Source organism: Pseudorasbora parva, chromosome 19 (assembly GCF_024679245.1).
Source record: "Pseudorasbora parva isolate DD20220531a chromosome 19, ASM2467924v1, whole genome shotgun sequence".
In the NCBI taxonomy this organism is placed as follows: Eukaryota; Metazoa; Chordata; class Actinopteri; order Cypriniformes; family Gobionidae; genus Pseudorasbora; species Pseudorasbora parva.
This window is the reverse complement of record NC_090190.1, coordinates 2,744,161-2,770,745: the sequence shown is the minus strand read 5'-3', so window position 1 is coordinate 2,770,745 and position 26,585 is coordinate 2,744,161. Positions and strand designations below refer to the sequence as shown.

The 26,585-nt window shown below is 38.2% G+C and overlaps 1 protein-coding gene across 2 annotated transcripts; it reads right to left on the bottom strand.

Moving 5' to 3' along the window:
- Positions 1-41: 41 nt before the first annotated feature.
- krit1 (KRIT1 ankyrin repeat containing) lies at positions 42-26,364 on the bottom strand. 2 transcript variants are annotated; one of them, XM_067425129.1, is made up of 17 exons: positions 26,253-26,364; positions 22,422-22,571; positions 21,189-21,345; positions 20,990-21,082; positions 16,486-16,615; positions 15,330-15,573; positions 13,468-13,583; positions 11,503-11,646; positions 10,143-10,299; positions 8,056-8,163; positions 7,010-7,166; positions 6,781-6,932; positions 5,933-6,099; positions 5,729-5,816; positions 3,145-3,351; positions 466-582; positions 42-391 (listed from the first exon to the last, which is right to left on the bottom strand). In XM_067425129.1, the coding sequence occupies exons 2-17, from the start codon at positions 22,518-22,520 to the stop codon at positions 302-304; spliced, it is 2,226 nt and encodes a 741-aa protein (XP_067281230.1). In that variant the 5' UTR covers positions 22,521-22,571; positions 26,253-26,364; the 3' UTR covers positions 42-301. The 2 variants fall into 2 exon arrangements, with proteins under 2 accessions (XP_067281230.1, XP_067281229.1); XM_067425128.1 differs by lacking the exon at positions 26,253-26,364 and adding an exon at positions 25,909-25,964.
- Between the last annotated feature and the right edge of the window lie 221 nt (positions 26,365-26,585).

The window sequence follows — 26,585 nt, the reverse complement described above, 5'->3', positions numbered from 1 at the left end:
AAAAACAACTTTCCATTTTTGCATTAAAAAAACACAAGAGCTCTTGTGTGAGTTTTTTATTTTATTAAAATGGCCATTCATATTTACAAAAACGGTTAAAAGCACAAATTTATGACATTATAAAAATGCATATAATATCATATACAGTAAGAAAATATAACATGGTAAAATTAGGTTAACATTCATGAAGATACATAATCTCTCTTTTTTTGGTACAAACAACTCCTAGTTATGTTTTAAAAATAGCATAAAAATCAAAACTGCAAAAAAAGGGCAAAATTTGAAGACATCTGTGATGGGTTTAACCATACGCATATTTATCTGAAACGGCTCTGTCGTTCGCCGTGATCTGTCCGCTCAACTTCATCAGCAGCTTCACGATAAGGCCGGCCTGGAGAGAAAACACAAAGACGGTCAACTCAGGTTTCACCTCGTCACACTGACTGTCCAAATGGAGACCGATACCTGTTTGGTGTGTACGACAAAGTTCTTCTTGTTCTCTAGACTGTGTATTTGGACATATTGGTCGGCCTGACCCAGCTGCCACATAAATGTCCCATACTCCAGACTGAGATGAAGCACCTGATGCCGAAAATATAGAAGATTTGAGGGAATACAGATAGATTCAACCCAAACACTAAGTGTAAGCTTTAAGGGAATAGTAATTCAATTACAGTAACTAATTACTAAAGCTGAAATTACACTGCTTGAAATTACCTGACACAGAGATACAGAGAGAGTGTGTTTGAATTTGCTGCTGTATTAATACGAATACAGTTTATAATTTAACAGGGGGAATGACGGCTACATTCGTATAGTGTTTGTGTGTCAAGACAGTTACAAATAAAGTCACAATAAGCTCATGGAGCGAACTTGTCAATCATCTTGATGGATTACGCAGAGGAACCTGACCAATAAGAGGACAGTGGTACACTACAAATTAATTTCTTACTTAGTGTTTTTGTCTTGTTTCTACAGTCCCTGACAAAAGTCTTGTCGCTTGTGTACAAATTGACCTAAAGTGCTGCTGAAATATATTTCTAATCAAGATTGTTTTACAAGAAATGGCTCATTTTAATCCCACCAGCTTTTGTGATAATGTTTCAGTGAAAAACTAAACTTTCAAAAAGTATTCTAATATTCACAGCTTGGTAAAGCCCATTGAGTCAATTTTTGCAAAGACATAAGTGTTGTCACCTTGTCATATGAGCTTCACCTGTGACTAATAATGGATCAATTAGGTCTCAAGTGTGTATAAAAAGAACCCCAGTACACTAGACCTTCACATCAACTGCAACTAGACCTCTGCAAACATGCCTAAGATTCACCCTGAGACTAAAGTTTTGATTATCAAGAGGCTGAAGACCAGATCCACTGCTGATGTGGCAGACACCTTCAATGTGTCTCAGCGTCAAGTACAGAGGATAAAAAAAAGATTTGAAGAGACTGGAGACGTTTTTGACAAGCCCAGGTCAGGCAAACACCGCAAGAAAACTGCTCGAGAGGACCGTTTGTTGATTCGAAAATCCAAGGCCAGCCCATTTTCCACTGCAGCAGAGCTCCACGAGACCTGTTCACCTGAAGTCCCTGTGTCAACCAGAACAGTTTGTCGGATTCTGTCTCGAAATGGCCTCCATGGTGGAATCAGTGCCCAGAAGCCAGCACTAAACAAAAGACAATTGAAAAACCGTGTGGCATTTGCCAAGGCCCACAGCCTGCTAAAAGGATGGACGCTGGAAAAGTGGCAGAAGGTGGATTTTTCAGATGAATCTTCTGTTGAATTACACCTCAGTCGCTGCAAATATTGCAGGAGACCTACTGGAGCCAGAATGGATCCGAGATTCACCCAGAAAACAGTGAAGTTTGGTGGCGGAAAAATCATGGTCTGGGGTTACATCCAGTATGGGGGTGTGCGAGAGATCTGCAGGGTGGAAGGCAACATCAATAGTCTAAAATACCAAGAAATCTTAGCTACCTCTTATATTCCCAACCATAAAAGAGGCCAAATTCTGCAGCAGGACGGTGCTCCATCGCATACTTCCATCTCCACATCAAAGTTCCTCAAGGCGAAGAAGATCAAGATGCTCCAGGATTGGCCAGCCCAGTCACCAGACATGAACATCATTGAGCATATGTGGGGTAGGATGAAAGAGGACGCATGGAAGGCGAAACCAAAGAATATTGATGAACTCTGGGAGGCATGCAAGACTGCTTTCTTAGCTATTCCTGATGACTTCATCAATAAATTGTATTAATCCTTGCCAAACCGCATGGATGCAGTCCTTCAAGCTCATGGAAGTCATACAAGATATTACATTTGGATCTCACAGCACCACAACTTAATTTGCTGACATATTTTTGTATTTGCTGTAAATTTGTTCAATTTCTGTATAGGCGACAAAACTTTTGTCTTCTTGCCAAAATTTGACCTTTCTGTCTTGATTAAATGATACATATTTTTTTCTGTGGAAATTATTTATTTCAGTGCATTAAACATCATTTGGGAGGGTTTTAGCTTTTCATATGAGCTATTTCTAACACCAATTAATTAGTTAAAAGTCAGATTAATATCAGGTATTTCTAGAAAATAGATAAGCGACAAGACTTTTGTCAGGGACTGTAGTCTAAATATCTAAAAAATCTTACATTAAGAAACTATTGTCTTGTTTTGAGGAAAATAACTCAAAATGAAGAGAGTTTTTGCTTAAAATAAGATAAATAATCTGCCAATGGGGTGAGAAAACTAATGGTGTTTTAAGATTATTTAGCTTACTTAACTGGCAGATTATTTATCTTATGTTTGGACTAGAAACAAGACAAAAACACTAAGTAAGAAAAGCATTTTTTTGCAGTGTACCCGCATGAGACCTTCATAAACACATTTTGGTACGCCTTGAAATGTTGCCTTGTGAAAGCGAACCGAACCAAGAACAAAATGCAACGATGTAACAAATTAAGTCCCTGTTTCAGAACAAAACAAACCATTTATAGCTATGAAAACACTCTTAACACCAGGTGTAAACAGGGCCTTTGAGAAATGAAATGACAATGTGTGTTTTTTGACCTTAGATGCAAAACTATTATAGATAACATAATAGTAGCATGCCACTTAAGTAATTAGGATTTAAGTCAGTAAAATCTCACTTTTGTCTCCATGTTCATTAGATGCAAGCCTTTGGTGTTTACGCCGACATACACTCGGATGACCTTGTGTGTGCTGGAGCTGGCCTTGGTGAACACTTGTCCTGTGAAGAAAGCCGCCCCGTAGGTGGGAATATCCCAGCAGTTCTGCAGGAAGAGTCTCTGGAGGTGGTGCATCTCTTTACTCACTCCCTCACTAGTGCTCAAACTCTACAGACGCAAAACAAGTTCAGAAATCAGACAAACAAATAAAAACATGCTAACACTTTAGTTTAGGGTCCAGTTCTCACTATCCGGTTGTTAGGTCTGACGTCACGCGGCAGCGCTTCCGGGTCCAAACCAAGCGGCAACCTCCCGCGATCTCTCTTGAAGCCAATACGAAGAATTTAAATTGCAATTCCTCGACTGGCCACTAGGGCTCCAGAAGGAGGAGAATCTCATTGAGCCCCATGTTAAAATTCCCACATTTACAGCAGAAAAAAACATGTTTACAGCCTGGTACAAATTGTGGTTTTGGTCTATAAGGCAAATTTTGCCCTTTATGATGACTGTGAGGGGGGTGAATTTTTTTTATAACTCATTCGTTTACGTTATATAAAGCCTTAAAGTTCTGCATAATTAAGGGCGTGGTTACTTTGAGTGACAGGTGGATAACCATTTATTCGCCGTCTATAGTCATTACATCACCTCAGCTCCGCCCACATCCCGCCTCTTTGCCCATTATCTGTTATCCGAGAGTGACACAAGATGACTCGCTCGCAAGATGGCGATGCCCAGCACGTCTCTACTTTAAGCTTCAGAACGGCTTATCAGAATCCTATGGGTGACGTCACGGACACCACGTCCATATTTGTTTACAGTCTATGGTCCAAACGCTCTATCTACACCACAAGGAAAACTACAAACGGTGCTAATATACACACACGATGTGGTGTAATACTACAAATAAAAGTTATAATCATAACCTTTTTCTCCATACCAAAATTCCAGATGGCCAGACTGTGATTCGTCTTTTATAAAGAGTTAAAATATTAATGTATGTAACGCTGTGACCATAGAGTCTGTTGTGTAGACTAAGTATTTAAAATGTTTAACTTTTTTAAATGTTTATCGTTTAATATGAATAAACGATAATATAAATGTCTATCGTTTAGCCGCCTAAAACAGGTGAATTTAAACAACGGCTAAGTGGCTAAACGCCTGAGTTTTAAAACCTAGCCCTGTTCATGTTGGACAGACATTTTAATTGCATTTTGTATCTGTTAAGAGGCACAAAGACACGCTTTACGTCTATGCCCCCAAAGCTGCCGTTTTAGCTGAGGGGCGGCTCTGGGCATTAACTGTAATAACTCCGTGTTGCAAGCACCAATTCCGGTTCGTTTTTTTTCTATAGACTGTACTCACAAAGATATAACAATCAAGATAAATTAAAAAAAATCGCCGGAGTTGTCCTTTAACAACCTAACTAACTATTAATAAGCAGTAATTAGGAGTTTATTAAGGCAAAAGTCATAGTTAATAGTGAGAATTGCACCCTAATCTAAAGTGTGACCAAAAACATCTAAACACAATTCAGACGATAATTCAAAAGTTTGGGGTCAGTGAGATATATTTTGTTACATAAACTAACACTTTTATTAAGCAAAGGATGTTTCAAATTAATCAAAAGTAACACTTAAAACATTTAGAATGTTCTAAAGATTCTAATTTTTTTACCATTCTTTTGACCATCGATCTAATCATCAAAGAATCACGACCCCAAATCTTTGAGCCGTCATGCACATGATGAGCACTATAGTGCTGCGCAATATAACGAAATTATCAAAATATCGCAAATGCATATATCGCAATGGCACGCGATATCTGAATTATTTTAATAGGCTACTTGTACATTGTAAAAAAGTATTAGTTTTAGGTCGAAGGTGCGACGCATATAGCAGAGAACACAACTTTACTTATGTGACGGACTTGATGTTTGATTAAATTCTACTTTCCACTCCCTTTCGAGCGAGTATAGGTGTGTATGTATGTTTATTTTCATTTATTTTTATTGTGTTTTTTATTTAATATTTTATTTAATATTACATTTTTTGCTCGAAATAAACTTCAATCAATCAAACTTCAATCAATCAATGTTAAAAAGTTATTGAACGCAATAAATTGCGAAAAACAACATCTTGCAGTCTTGCACTGTCTGATAGACGTGCGCACACACACACACACACAAACGTGCACAAGTCGCCTCTGAAAGCACGTGATCCCTTCAGTTCAGTTGTGTCTGCATTACATTTGCAATTACATTTTTTGTTTGTTTACATTGGTGTTAAAATTATATTGTCAGATTTGTGACAATCATTTTTGCTAAAACACTGCTGGTCACTTTCAGAAGTTTTAACGATGCTTTCTTTTCCCAGAAAGAATGTTAAAGACATAAATGGTATCGATCTCAGTTTAAAATTTTTTTTTTTTTAAACAGATTTTACACACTAGTAGCAATATCGCATCGCATATTGAATATCGCATTATTTAACAAGGTATCGCATTTTGCATTTTTCTTCAATATCGCACAGCCCTAAAATAAACACACCTTATACTCGTGAAGTATCCTGTTAGTCCAATGATGTGCTTTGCTCTTGACCTTTGAGATTGGAACTATGGACTTCAGGTTTTCCTCACTGCATTAAACAGAACATATCACATTGACATAACATATTACTTTACCATTACCATTTACCTTTAACATAGAAAACAGTAACTGTCAGTGCAGTGTGGCGAGGACTGAGCTACATACTTCAGAAAGCCCTGCTTGTGCTTCTTGCTGTCGTAGTTTCCGTAAATAATCTGCAGGAGGAGGCTGGCCAGAGTGATGAGCTTGCTGTCCGACGCCGATAGGAAGCCTTTAAGGAGGCAATGACGAGCTTCATCAAACAGGATGAGGATGGACAGCGGATCTTCAACCTAGGAGGGAAACTCATGTGAATTTAACAGTAGAAAGAGAGTTTAAAGGGTTAGTTCACCCAAAAATGAAATGTCTGTCATTAACTCCTCACCCTAATGTCGATCCACACCCGTAAGACCTCCGTTCATCTTCAGACACAGTTTAAGATATTTTATATTTAGTTCGTGTTTGTTTTCAATCCTCTAATAAAGATTCAAACGGTTATGAATCAGCGTATTGATTCATGATTCGAATCAATTCGCTGATTCATAACCGTTTGAATCTTTATTTGAGGTTTGAAAACTAACACGGAAGAGAAGCCAATGCTGAATAAAGTCGTAGTTTTTGTTATTTTTGGACCCAAATGTATTTTGGATGCTTCAAGAGACTCTAATTAACCCACTGATGTCTCATATGGACTACTGTGATGATGTTTTTATTCCCTTTCTGGACATGGACAGTATAGTGTGCATACACTTGCATACGCTCTCGGACTAAATATAAAATATCTTAAACTGTGTGTGAAGATGAACGGAGGTCTTATGGGTGTGGAGCGACATTAGGGTGAGGAGTTAATGACAGACATTTGATTTTGGGGTGAACTAACCCTTTAAGAAGAGGTTTACAGGGTTTCTGCAGGTTTTATGAAGAAAGTAGGGAAAATGTAAGGAATAAATGGAAGGGATTGGTGTGGCAGAAACCTTTTTTTCTATCTCTAAGGGCAGGCGAACATCTCTGCGCAGGAAGAGCTGTGGGGTTTCCCGTTGGGGATCCAGCGCGGTGAGATCGGTCACTATTTCGCTCCAGATCCGTAAATGCTGCAAGGGCTTATGGTACGGCTTCAGCTGTAGACCTAAACAACATGAAGAAAGCGTGATGTGATGGACAGAAATGTTACACAAATTTGTTAGGAGCTGTCAGGTGTCTCACTGAGGTTCTCTGAGCAGATCCAGATGGTGAAGTACTGCTGCGTCTCCTGAGAAAGCCTCATGCCCTCCATTATCTGCTGCACGGTCGTGTTGTTCCCATGTTTCAGTTCCACGGACCGGTACGATCCATCCATGCGATAAATCCTCACCTTCTCGTACTGAAACAAACCAAAACATGCCGCTCAATATCTGCAGGAGTTAAAGGGTTAGTTCACCCAAAAATGAAATGTCTGTCATTAACTCCTCACCCTAATGTCGCTCCACACCCGTAAGACCTCCGTTCATCTTCACACACAGTTTAAGATATTTTATACTTAGTCCGAGAGCGTATGCAAGTGTATGCACACTATACTGTCCATGTCAAGAAAGGGAATAAAAACATCATCACAGTAGTCCATATGAGACATCAGTGGGTTAATTAGAGTCTCTTGAAGCATCCAAAATACATTTGGGTCCAAAAATAACAAAAACTACGACTTTATTCAATCCTCGTTCAAGACTCCACAGTGATGCTGCTGTTGTGTTATCTGGTGTGCCCGTGTATTCGGGTTCAAATAAATAATGCAAGTCTTCCTCTGTGTGGAAATCCTTAGACATGTTTGCAAAGGTTGTTTTGTTTAAAGCGTCTTCCTCAGACTATAAACGAAGCTCGGGCGCAGCAGAGAACATGTCAGCAGCGTCACTGCGGAGGATTGAAAACAGACCTGGAAGAGAAGACAATGCTAAATAAAGTCGTAGTTTTTGTTATTTTTGGACCCAAATGTATTTTGGATGCTTCAAGAGACTCTAATTAACCCACTGATGTCTCATATGGACTACTGTGATGATGTTTTTATTCCCTTTCTGGACATGGACAGTATAGTGTGCATACACTTGCATACGCTCTCGGACTAAACATAAAATATCTTAAACTGTGTGTGAAGATAAACGGAGGTCTTACGGGTGAGGAACGACATTAGGGTGAGCAGTTAATGACAGATATTTCATTTTGGGGTAACCCTTTAACATCCCAATGCCCTACAGCTCTCTGTGTAGGAGAACACTCACTGGTTTATTGCTGGCTTGCTGAAGGAGTTTCACCGTCTCCTCCCAGTTGTTCTGCTTGTTCTCTTCACATAGTTGAAGAGGGGATCGTTTCTGTTGGTCCTCAATGTGCTTAAAAGGACAAGAGACAGAATCACGGTGATATCACAGAAATAGTAATGTTTGTTTGTTTATAATTTAGCATTGTACTTTACCTGTATTCGGAGAGACAAGTAAAAGACAATTAAGTAGACGATTATCATCATAATCAGTGTGTGTGTAATAAATATAATAATGTATTTTTTTACTTAAATTTTTTATTTTAAAAAATGTTTTATATATATATATATATATATATATATATATATATATATATATAAAATATAAAATAAATATATATATATATATATATATATATTTATTTTATATATATATATATATATATATATATATATATATATATATATATATATATATATATATATATATATATATATATATATATATATATATATATATATATATATATTAAGGGGTGTAACGATACGCGTATTCGTATATTAACCGTTCGGTACGTGGCTTTCGGTTCGGTACGCGGTGCGCATTATGTACCGAACGGTTCTTGGACTAATGAATTAGATTTGGAAAATAAAAAAGTGTGTGAAATATAATAATATGCGTTCAACAAGGTAGCCCAATAACCAAAACGACGTAACAGGCAATGCCCCTGACACCGCCGAAGAGAAAGAAAAACAAACAACAAATATGTTTTAGGCTGCTCAGTCAGGTGCTCGCTTACTCAGTAGGCTACGCGCTGAATGCTCGTCGCAAAATGGCTATTGGGTTTAACAAACCAGAAATAGAAGATCCTCCAATAACCAACAGGTCTGGTGTTTGGGTGAACTTTGGATTCTCTGTAAGCTATGATGGTGTTGGCAAGAGTGATGGATTAAAAACAACGGTATGTCGAATTTGTTACATGATTGTACAGCAGCGGGAATAATTCATGTCAATCAACTCATTTACGCCGACAACAAGACGATAAAAAGGAGAAACAGCCACAAACTATCCCACAAACTATCCCCGCAGCATTTAGACAGACATTTCCAACTTATTCAAATGGAAAAAGACATCACTGCGGCGAGTGGTCCATTTATAGCCGCGGATATGAGACCTAACGCCCGTTTCACACATACTCCGTCTGCAGTGCGTAGTCTATGCGGTGCGTATTTGTTCCGTACCCATGTTAACGGATGCAGACTGCAAACGCAGCATATGTGAAAGCACAACAGGGCGTGCGGCTCCTGCACCGCAGACGGAGTTTTAAGAACATGCTTAAAGTAATTGAGCCCCGTTACAATGTTCCTTCACGAGCCCATTTCAGCCAGTAATTCCTGCTTTGTACCAAAAAACAAAAGCACAGAGAACCAATTTGCCAAAGCAACAGCGGTTGCTCTGACAACAGACGGCTGGATGTCAAGGGCTACACAAAGCTACCTGACTGTAACGGCACATTACATTACCGATGAATGGGAGCTGAACAGCCACGTTCTTCAGACACGCCCCTTGAGAGTCAGACAAGTGAGGATTTGGCCAAAGGGATGACAGAAGCAGTAGTGTGTGAAAAAAGTGTGGAGAGCTAATGTCTTATTCCTGTAACTACATAGAAGATGGGTAAAGTATAGCTCCATCATTCATTGTTCAATGTAAAAAAAAAAAAAAAAAATCATACTTTGTTAGTTTTAATAAAAATATTATTTAAAAAAAGGTAATTTATCTGCCATTTTTTTCTTTTTGCTGTATCTAAAACATACCGAACCGTGACACCAGTGTATCGTATCGAACCGAACAGTGAATTTTGTGAACCGTTACACCCCTAATATATATATATATCGTTGCAAATATGCAAACATTCTCCACTAATTAGTCTAAACAAATAAAATAAAAAATAAACTAATAGCAGTTGTTTTAAATGTTAAAAAGCATCACAACATTAAAATGTACATTAAAAACTCCCATCATTTTGAGATTTGTGATTACATTTAAAGTTTTTTTTAAAGATGAATCTTATATGAGAGTGAAGAAAAAGGGGGAAAGACTGTTTTCCTCACTCTGTCAATCTCCGGGTGCTGCAGGAGGATCTGCACGATTTCTGCATGACCGCCAACGGCTGCGAAGTGCAGAGGAGAGCTCAGCTGCCCATTCAGCAGATTAGGGTTGCAGTTCCCTTTCTCCAACAGAAGCTTGGTGGCCTCCAGCTTTCCATGCCTGCAGTCAGAGAAAAAAGCAGATTGATGTGGTATTGCATTGATTAAAGAGGAGAGATGACGAGGAAAAGGGATCCAGACAGATATAAACTCATGTTTCACCAACTCATGATGGCTCAGTGTGTCTATGGAATAAGGAAACCAAAACAAACACTATCTTAAAGCCATTTAAGGGGCCCTAATGCGATTTAATGCATTCTGAGTTCGTATAACTCAAATACACTCCTCCAGTGTATTTAATGTCCATATGATTTGAGACGTATCAGGACAAAAATGTGTATAATGCCATGGGTATGACACAGGTATAACAGGAGAGGGTGACATATGAGGACATTACCCATGGCCCCACTTTTCAAAAGGCTTATAAATCACACAGGAGGAGTTTATTTTTTGAGAAAGTAAAAAAGGCAGAATGTTTCCTGTGATGGGTAGGTTTAAGGGCTGTGTGTGTGTGTTTGTGTGTGTGTGTGTCTGTGTGTGTGTCTGTGTGTGTGTCTGTGTGTGTGTCTGTGTGTGTGTGTGTGTCTGTGTCTTTGTGTCTGTGTCTTTGTGTGTGCGTCTGTGTGTGTGCGTCTGTGTGTGTGCGTCTGTGTGTGTGCGTGTGTGTGTGCGTGTGTGTGTGCCTGTGTGTGTGCGTGTGTGCGTGTGTGTGTGTGTGTGTGTGTGTGTGTGTGTGTGTGTAGGGGGATAAAAAATACGGTTTGTACAGTATAAAAACCATTACACCTATGGAATGTCCCCACATCTAAAAAAACAAACGTGTGAGTGTGTGTGTGAGTGTGTGAGTGTGTGTGTGTGTGTAGGGGGATAGAAAATATGGTTTGTACAGTATAAAAACCATTACGCCTATGGAATGTCCCCACATTTAAAAAAAAACAAATGTGTGTGTGTGTGTGTGTTTGGTAGGTTTAGGGGCAGTGTAAGGGGATAGAAAATACAGTTGGAATGTCCCCACATTTAAAAAAAACAAACGTGTGTGTGTGTGTGTGTCTTTAGCTCCGCCCACTGCATGCCTCCACAATCTCTGCTTTTTTCAGAAAGAATCGGTTCAGTGTATCTGACTTTTATAAATTTAATAAACTAAAGACTCTTGTGAGATATGAAGGATCAACACTACTCTAGAGATACTCAAGATTAACACGAGACTGGCAGAAACTGTGTGTGTGTTATGGACCCTTTAAAGAAAAAGGAAATTGATGTATACCAGCATGCATAATGAATGGGTGCCCAGTGGTCACTGTCCAGCTGTTTGACCGAGAAGCCGCTGTCCAGCAATTTGGACAGAAGCTCAGAGTCTCCTTCACATGCGCTGCGGTGCAGAGGGAAGTCATCCACCCACTGCCGCTCTCTACAGGACACAGAGAGAAACACTTTATCTTGACAGAGTATTGGTAGACGATTAGGTTATGGTCAGTAGAATCTCTAAAGAGGACAATTGAAATAAAGCATATTCACATTTTTAAAATGGATGGCTGATTATAAAGTCTTATTACACTGCAAAAAATGCTCTTCTTATTTAGTATTTTTTTCTTGTTTCCAGTCCAAATATCTAAAAATGCTTATGAAATCAAGATTCATTTACTATATAAGTAAAATTACATAAGATATGTTTGCTTGTTTTCTGGGGAAATAAATCAAAATGAAGAGTTTTTGCTTAAAACAGGATAAATTATCCGCCAATGGTGTGATAAAAATAATCTTGTTTCTGTTTAAAACGAAAACAAGATTTCAATCCGAAACAAGATTATTTTTCTCACACCATTGGCGGATCATTTAGCCTGTTTTAAGCAAAAACTCAAGATATTTTTTCTTGTTTTGTTGAAAATAAAATGAAAATATCTTATGTCATTTTACTTATCTAGTAAATGCATCTTGATTTAATAATTTTGAGATATTTAGACTAGAAACCAGATAAAATGCCTATAGCCGCGTTTCCCCGGCAGGAACTTTGGGTGGTACTCGGTGTGTTTAGACCGCAGGAACCAGGGTCTAAATGAAGTTCCGGGTAAATATTTCCCCCTCCAAACGGCCCTGCTCGCGAGGTAGTACTTTTTCAAAGTTCAGGAACTTTCGAGGGCTGAACATGCTGATTGGTTTAGCATTTTATTTCAACCAGAATTTTTAAAAGTCTTCTGCGAGGTTCGGTCTGCGTTCAGTAAATATCAGTCTTGCTCTCTCTGTCTGATGGCGCGCGTTCGTCTCAGCCATCTCACGTGCAATGTCCGTAATAGCTGATAATAATATACATTGTCATTTTAAATCTAGCTTCACAAGCTTTCTGAATATGCTAGTGCTCTTTTCTGTCGTTGTTAATTACCTCTTTAGTAAACCTATACATAACCAGCAAAAGCAGCACAGCTTGAATCTCTTCAATACTCGTTATTCATTTTTTTACAGTATTTTTCCCCATGTAAACGACCTGACCGATTACTGTAAGTGTGCATCCTTACATGACGTGACAGCGCGCCGCGCTCATGTTGACATGAGAGGAAAGTTCACTTTTCTGAGGGGTAAACTTTTTATTTCGTAAGTTATGAAGATAATGTTGGAATAATGACAGCGTATATTGCCCCAGGCAGTTTTTACTTTAACTGTGTCTGACAGAAGAATTATTTTTTTTCTGAGATGATTATTACACTAATAGCTTATATAATGCTGTATTAGTCCTGGTGGCCGTTAAGAGTTGCTATGGCTACTGTTAACACATTCCAGCTGCTGGAGAAAACAGTGTTGACATTTTTGATGCGGCAGACAAACTGCATGTCACAAAATGATTGCGATTGAAAGTCATCACATAAACACCAGATCGGTTTAGATAACGTCTCATGTAAACAGTCCACTAAATATTTCAATCGGAATGAAAAAAAAAGTGTGCTAGTAAATGTGGATATAGTATCGCGCAAAAATGATTAGCCTACTGTCCGTCAGTGACTTGGAGGAGCAGTCGCGCGCAGTCCTACATCACCGGACTAAACTGCCTAATCTTCTCGGTACTTTAGGCCGCGGTGGAAACGCAGACAGCTGCAGGTCTGGGGGGAGAAAAGTTCCTGTAAAAAAAGTTCCTGGTACAAATTGTTCCGGGTAATTTTGGTGGAAACGGGGCTTATGTAAGAAGAGCATTTTTGCAGTGTATTAGAACATCAGCATAGTAAGCGTAAAATATACTGACTTGTCTTCTGTGACGCTGGTCATACTGTGCTGCCATTTGTCTCTTTTTGGAATCTGGATTTTGGAATAATCTGGCGCTCCCAAGCCAAAGTAAGGGTTGATGATGACTTTGTCCACCTTAAACCCAAGAGTTTAATAGATAAATACTTCCCTTTAAATCTTATGCTTTCATATGTGAATGTATTTTCAAATATAATTTATTCCTGTGATTGAAGATGAATTTTCAGCATCATTACTTCAAAAGGGTGCATGTATTGAATCAAAAGTGAAATATTATTAAAAATGTTAATAATTTGCTTTTTACGAGAATATATTTTAAAATATAATTAATTTTTGTAATTAAAGAAGAATCTTTAGCATCCTTAAGTCCAAAAAGACATTTATTGGATCAAAATATTTGTAAAAAAAGTGAAATAATTACAATTTTAAATTATTTGTTTTCTACGTGAATATATTTTAAAATATCATTTATTCCTGTGATTAAAGATGAAATTTTAGCATCATTACTCCAAAAAGCCATATTTATTGGATCAAAAACTTTGTAAAAAAAAAAGTGAAATATTATTACAATTTTAAATAATTAGTTTTCTACGTGAATATATTTTTTCAAATGTAATTTATTCCTGTGATCAAAGATGAATTTTCAGCATCATTACTCAAGTCTTCAGTTTCACATGATTCTTCAGAAATCATTAAATATGATGAATATGAATGTTGAAAACAAATGCATTGCTTCATAGTTTTGTAAAGGTATGATGCATCTTTTACAGGATTTTTTTTTTTGATGCATAAAAGAGTTCAAAAGAACAGCAGTAATTTAATATAGAAATAATTTGTAACATTATAAGTATCACTTCCTAACCCCAAGTTTTTGAATGGTAGTGTTTACTAGGGTCTGTTGAATTATGAGCATGATCTGTGAATGCAATGTAAAACACAACCTTAAAGGGTTAGTTCACCCAAAAGTGAAATGTCTGTCATTAACTCCTCACCCTAATGTCGCTCCACACCCGTAAGACCTCCGTTCATCTTCACACACAGTTTAAGATATTTTATATTTAGTCCGAGAGCGTATGCAAGTGTATGCACACTATACTGTTCATGTCCAGAAAGGGAATAAAAACATCATCACAGTAGTCCATATGAGACATCAGTGGGTAAATTAGAGTCTCTTGAAGCATCCAAAATACATTTGGGTCCAAAAATAACAAAAACTACGACTTTATTCAGCATTGGCTTCTCTTCCGGGTTTGTGTTCAATCCTCAAATAAAGATTCAAACGTTTATGAATCAGCGAATTGATTCATGATTCGGATCGCCAGTGTCAAACTGCTGAAGTCACGTGACATTGGCGATCCGAATCATGAATCAATACGCTGATTCATAACCGTTTGAATCTTTATTAGGTGTTTTAAAGGAGTTTTTATTCCCTTTCTGGAAATTGACTACGGAGCCCCGCACATGACATGCAGTAAAAAACCAGTAGGCTAAATTGTGCGCACATTTTACCATTTCGTTCCCTTGATTTATAAATAGTGTGCACGTTTTACTGATTCATTCCCTCGATTTACTAAATTGTGCGCACAATTTATAAATCGAAGGAACGAAATAGTAAATCATGTGCACTATTTACCTTTTATTTCTTGCATGTCATGTAAGTGGCTCTGTAATGGACAGTATAGTGTGCATACACTTGCATTCACTCCCGGACTAAATATAAAATATCTTAAACTGTGTGTGAAGATGAACGGAGGTCTTACGGGTGTGGAACGACATTAGGGTGAGGAGTTAATGACATACATTTCATTTTTGAGTGAACTAACCCTTAATTTATTCTGGTTATGATCATAAAAAAAGCCTCACTCTGTTAGTGTACTGCAGATCTGACCCATAAAGCGGGTTCTGGATGCACAGGTCGGCTTTTTCCAGGGACATCATCCTGCTCTTGATCTCCAGAGCCGTGTAGCCCATGTGAAGCGGCCCGTCTGGCTGCTTGCTTTCCACAGCATAGGCCGGATTGCTCACGTTAGTCTTCACTCGGTCGACCGGAGCCGGCCGGAAAAGTGCCGGAATGGCATGAGGTACCGCATGCTGCTCTGCTAACCACCTGAAATAAACAGCGACAGCTAGCCTCATCAAGTCAGTAAACACAAGCTTTTAACTACTCTGTGAATTACAAATTATAGTTTTGAGGTTTGTTAGTGTACTTGGCAAACTAACAATATTTCTTCACCCAGAAAACACTCCAAAAATACAGTTTTTGTCCAATCACATGCACAAGCTGGCAGCCTTTCAGACGGAGCAGCGTTTACTCCTGATCACAGAGCCGCTCTTCACTAACATACTGGGCATATATTTATTTAAATAAAGGGATATTTCGACCAAAAATGAGACTGGGCTCCAAGATGTAGGTTTGTTTGTTTCTTCAGTCGAACACGAATGAAGATTTTTAACTCAGCCGTTGCTCGTGTAATGCATGTCAATGGGGTGTATTTCTATAAGAGTAAAAAAACGCACAGACATACGAATCCATATTAAACCCTGTGGCTCGTGACGACACATTGAGGACTCTATATACAGCTCTGGAAAAAAATAAGAGACCACTTCACTTTGAGAAATCAATGTGTTTCTATTTATCTATCAATTAGGGATGCACCGAATCCAGATTTTTGAGGTTCGGCCGAATACCGAATCCACTGGTTAAGATTCTGCCAAATTACAAGTTTCCATTTAAAACGACATCTAACTACTTCCTCAATACATATCCTAAGTACAAGTTGTTTCTTTTCACTACCTTTTGTGTTTGTTTGTCCCCATGTGTTCCCATTATTTAGCAGTTGTCTATTGTTTTTGTTTTCTTTTTCTTCGAGTTAGTTTTACCCCACACTGTATGTATTATGTATAATTTACTATATGTATTTCATTAACAATAAAAAAAATAAAATAATAATATTAATAATAATAAAGTCCTATTTGCATGATTTCAGATACTTCGGTGGCCAGTGATGTTCACACTTACTTGTCCAGAGCGAGAAGCATCTTTGAGGTGGTGGAGGAGAAATGGGCACTGGTTTCACTACAGACACGCATGATGTCCTGAAGGCAGTAGAAACTGGGGCTCCCCGGGTGATAAACAGACTTGCTGTTTTCTACAACGGAAAACAGACCATATTCACTGCTTTGTGATATTAGTACACCTTTATGAAACTCAAACAATCAGTTTTATTCAGCAAGGACCCATTAAAGTGATCAAAAGTGACAGTAAAGTGACAGTGACTGCCCACAAAAGTGACACTAAAGACTTTTATTTAAAATGAATGCTATTCTTTTGAACTTCCTATAATCATAAATGTCTCTTGAGCAGCAAATCCTCATATGAGAATGATTTGTGAGGGATCATGTGACGCTGAAGACTGGAGAAATGATGATGAATTCAGCTTAACTCTTTAGCGACCTGGGATGTCATTCACTATACTCCTCCTCATTTATTTTTTAAAGTTAGACATCAACCGTCTTAGTATTCCTCAATAAATCAATTTTAAACAATATAACAAAAAAACGGTAACACTATTTTAAGCTTCAGTTATTAACTAGTTGCTTATTAGCATGCATATTACTGGGATATTGGCTGTTTATTAGCACTTATAAAGCTCATATTAATGCCTTATTCTGCATGACCTTACTCTACATCCCTTAATCCGACCCAATACCTAAACTTAAATGCTACAAAAACTGCCTTACTAACAATTAATAAGCAGTACATTAGGAGTTTATTGAAGCAAAAGTCGTAGTTAATAGTGAATATGTTCCCCATACTAAAGTGTTACCGAAAAAAAAAAATACAATTATAATAGAATGGCTGTTTTTGCACTAGTTTTTTGTCAAAATTGTATAGCGACGCTAACGACCTGAGGAGTGTAACATTGTACTCTTTTTTTAATAATAATAAAATAATCTTTAAAGGGGCGGTGAAATGCTGTTTCATCCATACTGAGCTTTTTACACTGTTAAAGACTTGGATTCCCATCCTAAACATAGTCAAAGTTTCAAAAACTAATGTTGGACGTTTGATGGAGTATTTCTGTGTCAAAAATACTCCTTCCGGTTTCTCACAAGTTTCTGAGAGTTTTTTTCGAGTATGGGTCGGCTTGACGTTAATAGAGCGGAAGGTCCTTGTATGGGCCGTGCGGGCTCTTCTCCCGGCGCCAACATATAAAATGCACGCCCGTAAACACTCTCTCAGGTGCAGATCCACTCATCCGTGAACACTTCTGTCGCGCCGTGCTCCACTTTATTCCTATGGGTGACGTCGAGCGACTTTAATGCGTCCGCATAGGATTCCAGGAAGGCAGCGCTGCATTTGAACCGATTTGCACACAGAAATGACGGGAAGTGTCACAACACGTTACAGTCGCGTCGCAAAAGTGGATCTCCATGCCCACTGCTGTCACAGGACTTCACCAAATCAACAGTTACCAAAGAAGTGTGTTTTTGATGGAGCGGTCCCAGCGATAAAGATCCACGGTCCTGCTTTGGAAACAGGCTTTGAGTAAAACTGCTTCAATGTCTATGTTGTTGGCTATCGTCGCGTAAGTAAACATCAGTAAACGACACGATCGTGTATAACGTTAGTTAATTTATCAATGGAGCATGCGATCTATGGTGTGTGTTTAAATGCATTTGTTTAAGCCTAGTTCACACTGCCCGATTTTTGCCCCGATTTTGAGTCGCCGACAGGTTTTGTGAAATCGCCGACAAATGCCCGAGATCACAGGCAAATCGGTGCTCGTGCACGCGAGTGACAATCACGCAGTATGAATGATCAAAGACGCGATCAGAGAGAATCGCCGACGAGTCGCCGACGCCGGTGAGATATTTGGCATGCTAAATATCTGGACCTGTCGGCGATTCAAACTCCTGCTGTGTGAACTGCGTTCTGACTGAAAATTACACCGACAGCCAATGAGAGAGTGAGATACAGGGCAGCAGGAGGTTCAGGGAGGAGTTATAAAGCAGAATTTCAGTATTTTAATAGATATATTTACGATTCTATCAAACAGAAACAAAGGCCAAACATTTGCACATCCAGCCACAGCAGCAGCACATTAAATAATTATTTATTTACCTCAAACTGTTTTTGCAGAACACAATCCTGGCTCCCTCTGTCTCTCCAACAATTTCTTCCGCCATAATCTTTTTTCTTTTTCTCCACAAATCAGCGCACATACAATTTGAAGCAAACTTTGTGCAGTTTATCATTTTTAATAACAATTCCAAGTCTCGCGCGAGAACTCCGGTCTGACCATAGACGGGTCTGACGCACGTGTGATCTCGCGTTGTTTACTTGTCACATCGCACGTGTGTTTGGGAAACGTAGTTTGCTCACCGGAGAGCGAGAGAGTTGTCGGCGATTCTTCCTCTTGTTCAGTCATGCAGTGTGAACTCCTCTGTCGTCAAACCATCGTGCAGTGTGAACACAGCAGTGACTGAATGATACCCCAGATAGTCATGCAGTGTGAATAGAGCAGTGACCCGACGAGTTTGAAAATCGTGCAGTCTGAACTAGGCTTTAGCTGACCACTATAGGTGTCAGTTTGATTATTGTAAAACCACCCAAACATAAACCTAGCGTTCTCACAAAGCATGTTTCGTCATTCAAATGCGCTAACGGTTACTCCATTGTTGTTCTCTGTATAACGTTACACTAGTCTGACGTGCAAAACCGTTTTGCTTGCTACTGCTAAGGTTTAGTCGCATACAATAGTCCATAAACCGAATCATGTCCTCATACACTGCGAGTAAACACACACAAATGTTGACAGGCCACTAAATACAGTCCATACCACAGAGACGGACGTCCTGCTGTTGCTGTTTCTCCTGTTCAATTTATCTCAGCCTCTAGATCTGATTCTGGATCAGATCTGTATTAGTTGAATCTGATTGATAGCCATGGTTTATTTATGGTAACGTTTTCTTCTCCACGCTTGAGGACGTCACCGCTTTGTGCACGATTGTCATTCTTTAGCTCCGCCCACACGATACGCCTCCAGGCGCTCGTTTTTTTCGGAAAGACTCGGTACAGCCTATATTTCTTTTATAAATATAATATAATTGAAGAATTTTCGGAGATATGAAGGATGCAATACTACTCTATAGGTACTCAAGATTGACTGAAACTGAGTGTTTCACCCCCCCTTTAATGACAAAATAGGGGCAATTCACCTTTATTCCACAAGGTGGCAATGTCTGATACGCAATGATGAAGTGACATAAAAAGTGATGATTGTTTAGAAAACTAAACAATAATCATTATAATCTGCAAAACTTGAAATGGCTCAGTGATTTACTGCAGAGAGCAGGTACTGAACACATTCAGATATTAGTGTCAATGTCACTAGAGCCCCTTTCACACTGCGATTCCAGCAAATACACGGATAATGCGACCCGGCATTTGTTCCCGGGCCGCTAGATTTGGTCCATTCACACTGCCAGTGTAATACCGTAATATGTGCGCTTTCACACACAACCCGTAACGGTCCCGGGTCGAGTTGACACGTGACATCCTGATGTGACGTATAACGGCGAGCGATCTCCGCTTCAGCGCGGATAGTAAGGAGCTCCGTGGTCTCGACTGGTGTCCAGTTTGCGCTCATTTCTGCTTGTTTAATTTTAGTTTTTGTATACGAACACTCTCTGCGTTTAAAACACCGACGAGCTCTTCTGGCACTGCAGGGTTGTGTTACTGAAAAAACAAGCTCTAGGAGTCGCACGATAACTACGCACACGTTGCGGCATTAGTTTCGGCTTTTGTTCACACAGCGCTCGTCCCGGGTCGAATCCCGCAATATTACTAGGTCCCCGACCCGGGTCGAATTCGGTAATCAATCCCGGGACGTGGTTGCTTTCACACAGAAGGCGACCCGGCAATGCTCCGGGAATATTGCGGGTCCGACGTGCAGTGTGAAAGGGGCTTTGATGATGGATGTGGTCAAGAAGCTGTCAGTGATCTAAATATTGATTATGAAGATGTTAAAAATGAGTTTGAAAAATATGAGTGAGATGGCAAATATGAGCCAGATGCAGAATGTACTGGTAAACGAGCTCTGACGGGGACATATGATGGTATAAAACATCTGCTCAAACTGAACCATTCCAAGCTCCAAAATGTAATAAAATATGTTGTTTTATTTTATTCTTCTTTGATTGATACTCTAATAGTTTTAAATATTATCGCGACAGGTAAAGATCAACCCATGTTAGGTCGCTAATGACCCGAATATTTAAGAATGTTTGGCGAAACAGTCATGCATTTAAGGGTTAAATTCAGCTCCGGTTTTCATTTCCAGCCTTTGTGAACAATATAACCTATAAATGATTAAATACTAAATTAATAGAAGTTGTTAAGATTAATGTGGTTTGAAATTGGTGAAATGTGCTAATAATTGTGCACGCAGTGAATAAATACATTGACTGACTGACTTTAATTTGACGTTTTGCGCACCAGTGAGTGTGTTCAGTCTTACCTTTGACATTAATTGGCACAATAAATAACGAGGCCTCCTTCCCATTACCGTCACCATCCAACTGGAACCTCCTCATGTGCACGACACGCTTCCCTGCAGCAAAGATCGTACATGTCTTAGCACAGCTAGGCGGATTATTGTGCCGTGGATCTGAATGATGAGCTTCTGAAACCAAACACCTCCAGCAACGACCACTAACCTATTATGCCCTGGTTATTGGATATGGGCTTCGTGGTTTCATCGACATACTCCAGAATTGACTTTGCCCGGTCACTGTCAGCTTGAATTTTGGTCCCAAGAAGTACTTTCTTCCGCTTTTTCTCTTTTCCCTCCAGGGGAACTTCAATAAGTAAAATCTGTGTTGCAAAGCAGATTTATTAACTGTGTGTGTGAGTGTGTTTTAGTTTATGAACACACTAATATGTAGGCTATGTTATCATGCAATAAGTAGGCTATTGGAATATTGTAACATGAGGATTGAAAGTGTTCACTATGTCACCATGTAATGCTAAGATTACGTGGATTATGCAATTTGTAGGCTATTGGGGCGTGCAATATGTCAGTTATGCAATCTGTTGGTTAATTGGGGGCTTTGCATTATGTAATTGTATAATATGTATATTATCAAGGTTGTGGATGTGCAAATATGGGTGTGTTTTGTTTTTTTTAAAAGCCAATGAAGGTTGTTAATGTGCCTATGTACCTGTTGGATGTAAATGAGTATGTGTTTTTATGAGAGGATTTTTTTTGTAAAAACTGCAGAACGGACAGAGTCCAAAACTAATTTCCCTTCAGGGACATTAAAGTGTATCTTAAAGGGTTAGCTCACCCAAAAATGAAATGTCATTAATGAGAATGGCTCACCCTAATGTCTTTCCATACCGTAAGACATTCGTTCATCTTCAGACACAGTTTAAAATATTTTATAAGTAGTCTGGTTATGAATCAGCGAATTGATTAATGATTCGGATCGCCAGTGTCACGTGATTTCAGCAGTTTGACACGCGATCCGAATCATGAATCAATACACTGATTCATAACCGTTTGAATCTTTATTTGAGGATTGAAAACAAACCTGGAAGAGAAGACAATGCTGAATAAAGTCGTAGTTTTTGTTATTTTTGGACCCAAATGTATTTTGGATGCTTCAAGAGACTCTAATTAACCCACTGATGTCTCATATGGACTACTGTGATGATGTTTTTATTCCCTTTCTGGACACGGACAGTATAGTGTGCATACACTTGCATACGCTCTCAGACTAAATATAAAATATCTTAAACTGTGTGTGAAGATGAACGGAGGTCTTACGGGTGTGAAACGTCATTAGGGTGAGGAGTTAATGACAGACATTACCTTTTTGGGTGAACTAACCCTTTAATCTTAAGCAAATGAATTTAAAGCACAATGCTTCACCTATAGCTTATCTCACCTCATAAGATTTAGCTCGGTACTCTTTGGAGTTAAGGCTGGCTGTGTTCTTTGGTCGAATAACAGCCACAAACACCTCCTCGAACTCTTGATTTCCCATCACGCGGCTCCTCTTTAGCTCCAGCTGTCAGCAATTCTTTAAACAACATGCCTGCAATCACACAGAGCATGTATGAGGAACAGTGCCAGGCCACAAAAAGCATCACGCAACAACCAAAATAAGGCCTATGCTTTATGGTTACACTTAGAAGAGTAATTTGGGGCAACTTATCACTCACGAAAGGAACAAGGAACAGCATAGTTCATGTAAAGTAGTAAAGCGGTGTTAACACTGATACAACCTAAACGAGGTGATATAGGAATAGCTCCTCAAATTAAAATTCGGTCATTATTACCATCATGTTTTTTTTCTAAACTTTAATGGCTATTATACACTTTTGGATACACTTTTATTTGGAAACACTTTATTTGAGTGTTACATATAGTTACTATATAATAACTATAAATTATGCATAATTACATGCAACTAACCCTCAACCAAATCCTAACCCTATAGTAAGTACATGTAGTTACTTAATATTAAAAATATAATTACAGTATAACAATGACACCTTAAAATAAAGGGTTACAGTGTAATTATACATTTAAGTGCTGTGTCATATTAAGTAACTATATGTACTTGTTATAGGGTTAGGGATTTGGTTTAGTTGCATGTAATTATGCATAATTCAGTATACAAAATACTATTAAATATTCAACAAACACAAGCGCAAACAAGCATGTGTGTGTGTGTGTGTGTGTGTATAAAATTGTGTTATATAAATTTCGAATATATAACAACAAAGAATAGCCACTAATGTTAAGACTATACTAAAGTTAAATGCTGTTAAATTATTTAATATTACTTTTTTTATTGTATTTTTAATAAAAAGCTAAATAAATGCAGCGTTGGTGAGCATAAGTGACTTTTTTTAAATTACCGATCAAAAACTTGAATGCCAGTGTAGTTACTAGAGTAATAACTATAAATTATTCATAATTACATGCAACTAACCCAAAACCCTTTATACTTGATACTACTCAGTACTTAAATGTATAATTACAGTGTAACCCTTTATTTTAAGGTGTCCTTGTAACACTGTAATTTTACATTTAAGTACGGAGTAATATTAATTAACATGTACTTACTTTAGGATTAGGATTTGGTTGAGGGCTGGTTGCATGTGATTATGCATAATTTACTGTTATTACTATAATAGGTACATGTAACAATGACATTGTAAAATAAAGTTAAACCAAACATTTAAAAAAAAGTCATTCCGGTATGTTAATTTAAAGAACTAAAGTATAATTTTACTACAAAAACTTTACTAGTGTGTGTAATCATGTTCAATCAATTTTGAACAGAGAAAAGCCACTAATAAGACATTAAGACTACACTAAAGTTATTAGGAAATTACATTTAATCGGACTCCACCTTGCTGACAAGATAATGGCAGAGCTGCCAACTCTCACGCATTGGCCGTGAGACACACGCATTTGATTGGTTTCACACGCTCACACGCCACACCCCTTATTTCTCACGCTGAAGTGTCAACCCTGTCGGTCAAATGCCTGAAAGATAAGTTTATCTATAGATCTACCTGATGAGCAACTCTTAATCAGAGCCAGTCGCCTAGGGCCCCGCCTTATCTTGGGAGGCCCCGTCGAGAGCGCATTATTGCAGCGCGAAAGTACATTAATGTAGTGCGCGAGCGCGAATCTCTCTGCTCGCAAATTTCTCTCTTCTCGCGCGCGGAATGTAATGTGCCGAGAGCGAATCTCCCTGCTCGTACGCGAGAACTCTGCGTGCGCTCTCAGATACGCTGCACTTGGAAGATTTTTCTCTGGGCTCACTCAGAGAATATGCCTGCACTTAAAACGTGTCCAGTGCAATCGCGAATCTCTGTGTGTGTTGGAGAGAGATGCACGCAAAAAGAACTATACCAAACTAAGCTACTGATTTTAGTTGGTCTAAATCATGGGCGGCCAACTGAAATGGTCTAAATCAATTCCATTTGTTGCCTTCAGTAAATTAAATAGCTCAGTTTTTTTCTGCCTGTATTGGGCATAAGTTTAGTAGCCTAATGAATGTGTGCATATTGTGAATTAATTTAATAAACGTAGTCACCTTTCCCAGTAGCCTTCAATAAATTAACATGTCTGCAAAAATGATTCATAAAACATAAATATCAGTTAACCAGATTTACTTTCTTCACTGACGAAAATTGTCCCTGACATGGTTTTTAAGCTATTGTTATCAAATTTTTTTGGTCTTCAGAACATATTAAAATGCACATATGTAGATCATAGAAATCAAAATTTTCTCGGGGGTGCATGCCCCCGAACCCCCCTAACTACCTCACATTTGGAATCAGTGATTATAAAACTGTGCCTTTATTATGATTAAGGGATGTAGGTCCTATACAGAATAAGGCCTTAATATTTGATTTATAAGTAGCAATAAACAGCCAATATCCTAATATAGAATTGGACCCTAAACTAAATTTTATTCACTCCTAAAAAATTTTCATACCCTCACTAGGCCCGTCATTACTAAGTTACGCCACTGTCTCTAGTGCTTTAAAATTGTGTGGGTCTATAGGATGTATACAAACCGCCATATAGATGCAAAAAACAAACAAACAATAGTACCCCATTTAAATGCAGATGCATATATAGAGAGAGCTATTATTATTATTTATTTGTTTATTTATTTTTTGCAATTTTTGCTTTGTACGGCAACATTTTGGTCGGCACCACCAAATCTCACTCTAAGTTTTTTTGAAAAGTTGGCAGCTCTGCAATGGTAATAACTGCTTTAGAGTGGATGTTAGTGAAATACATTTTAAAAGTAACCTTCCAATCCCTGTAAAGGCTAAATGTAGTTACTATAGTAAAAACTAAACCAAACCCTATTCCTAACTCTATAGTAAGTCCATGTAGCTACTCAGTATAAATATAGGCCTGTAATTACAGTGTATCAATGACACCTAAAATAAAGTGTAACCAAACATTAATAAACAGTCATTGCGGTTTAAAAAAAAAAAAAAAAAAACATGGTAAATAATAACAGAGTTTTCATTTTGGGGTGAACTAACTTATTCCTATATCAGCTCATTTCAACAACTAAGTTATATCAGTATCACTTTACTACAAAAATATGCAAAAACTAAAACACATATAACCGCAAACTAGAATGTGTGTGTATATAACAGTGTCCCATCAATTTTGAATAGAGAATAGCCACTAATGTTGACACCATAACGTACTAAAGATATTAGGAAGTTGCATTTATCGGACTCCACCTCGCTGACAGATAATGGAAATAATTACTTTAGAGTCGATGTTAGTAAAAGCTTAGTTACAGTAAATGACGCCCGTAATAGCGCACTAAAATACTGTGTAATAAAATACAACCTGGACAAAGACATAATGGTAAAACATACCTCTAGTTTTCTGTCATATTTCTAACAACAAAGACGCTCTTCCGGCTGCAAGCGGAAGTCAGGAAACCGTCAAAAAAAAGGTCTCCGACAAATTCAAACAGTAAATAATAAATATTTATTAGAAATATACTTAGTGTAGCACGCGTTTTTTTAAATATGTATAATTGAACTGAACATGACATGTACAAAAAGTGGTTGTTTTAGTTTTACATGTCCCAAAGTCACCATTCACTTGCTGTATGGAAAACGTATGCATGAACGTGAATGGTGACTGAGGCTATCAGAGCATTCAGCTTTAAGGGTTAGTTCACCCAAAAATGAAATATCTGTCATTAGTTACTCACCCTCATGTTATTCCAAACCCGTAAGACTTTTGTTCATCTTCTGATCTGAACATAAATCAATATCTTTTTGAGGAAATCTGGGAGATTTCTGTCCCTCTACTGACAGCTACGCAAATGACACTTTGGGTAAGAGGCCGTCAATTTAGCCCAAAGACTTGATTGCTATACAGGGAGTGCAGAATTATTAGGCAAGTTGTATTTTTGAGGATTAATTTTATTATTGAACAACAGCCATGTTCTCAATGAACACAAAAAACTCATTAACATCAAAGCTGAATATTTTTGGAAGTTTTAGTTTGAGCTATTTTAGGGGGATATCTGTGTGTGCAGGTG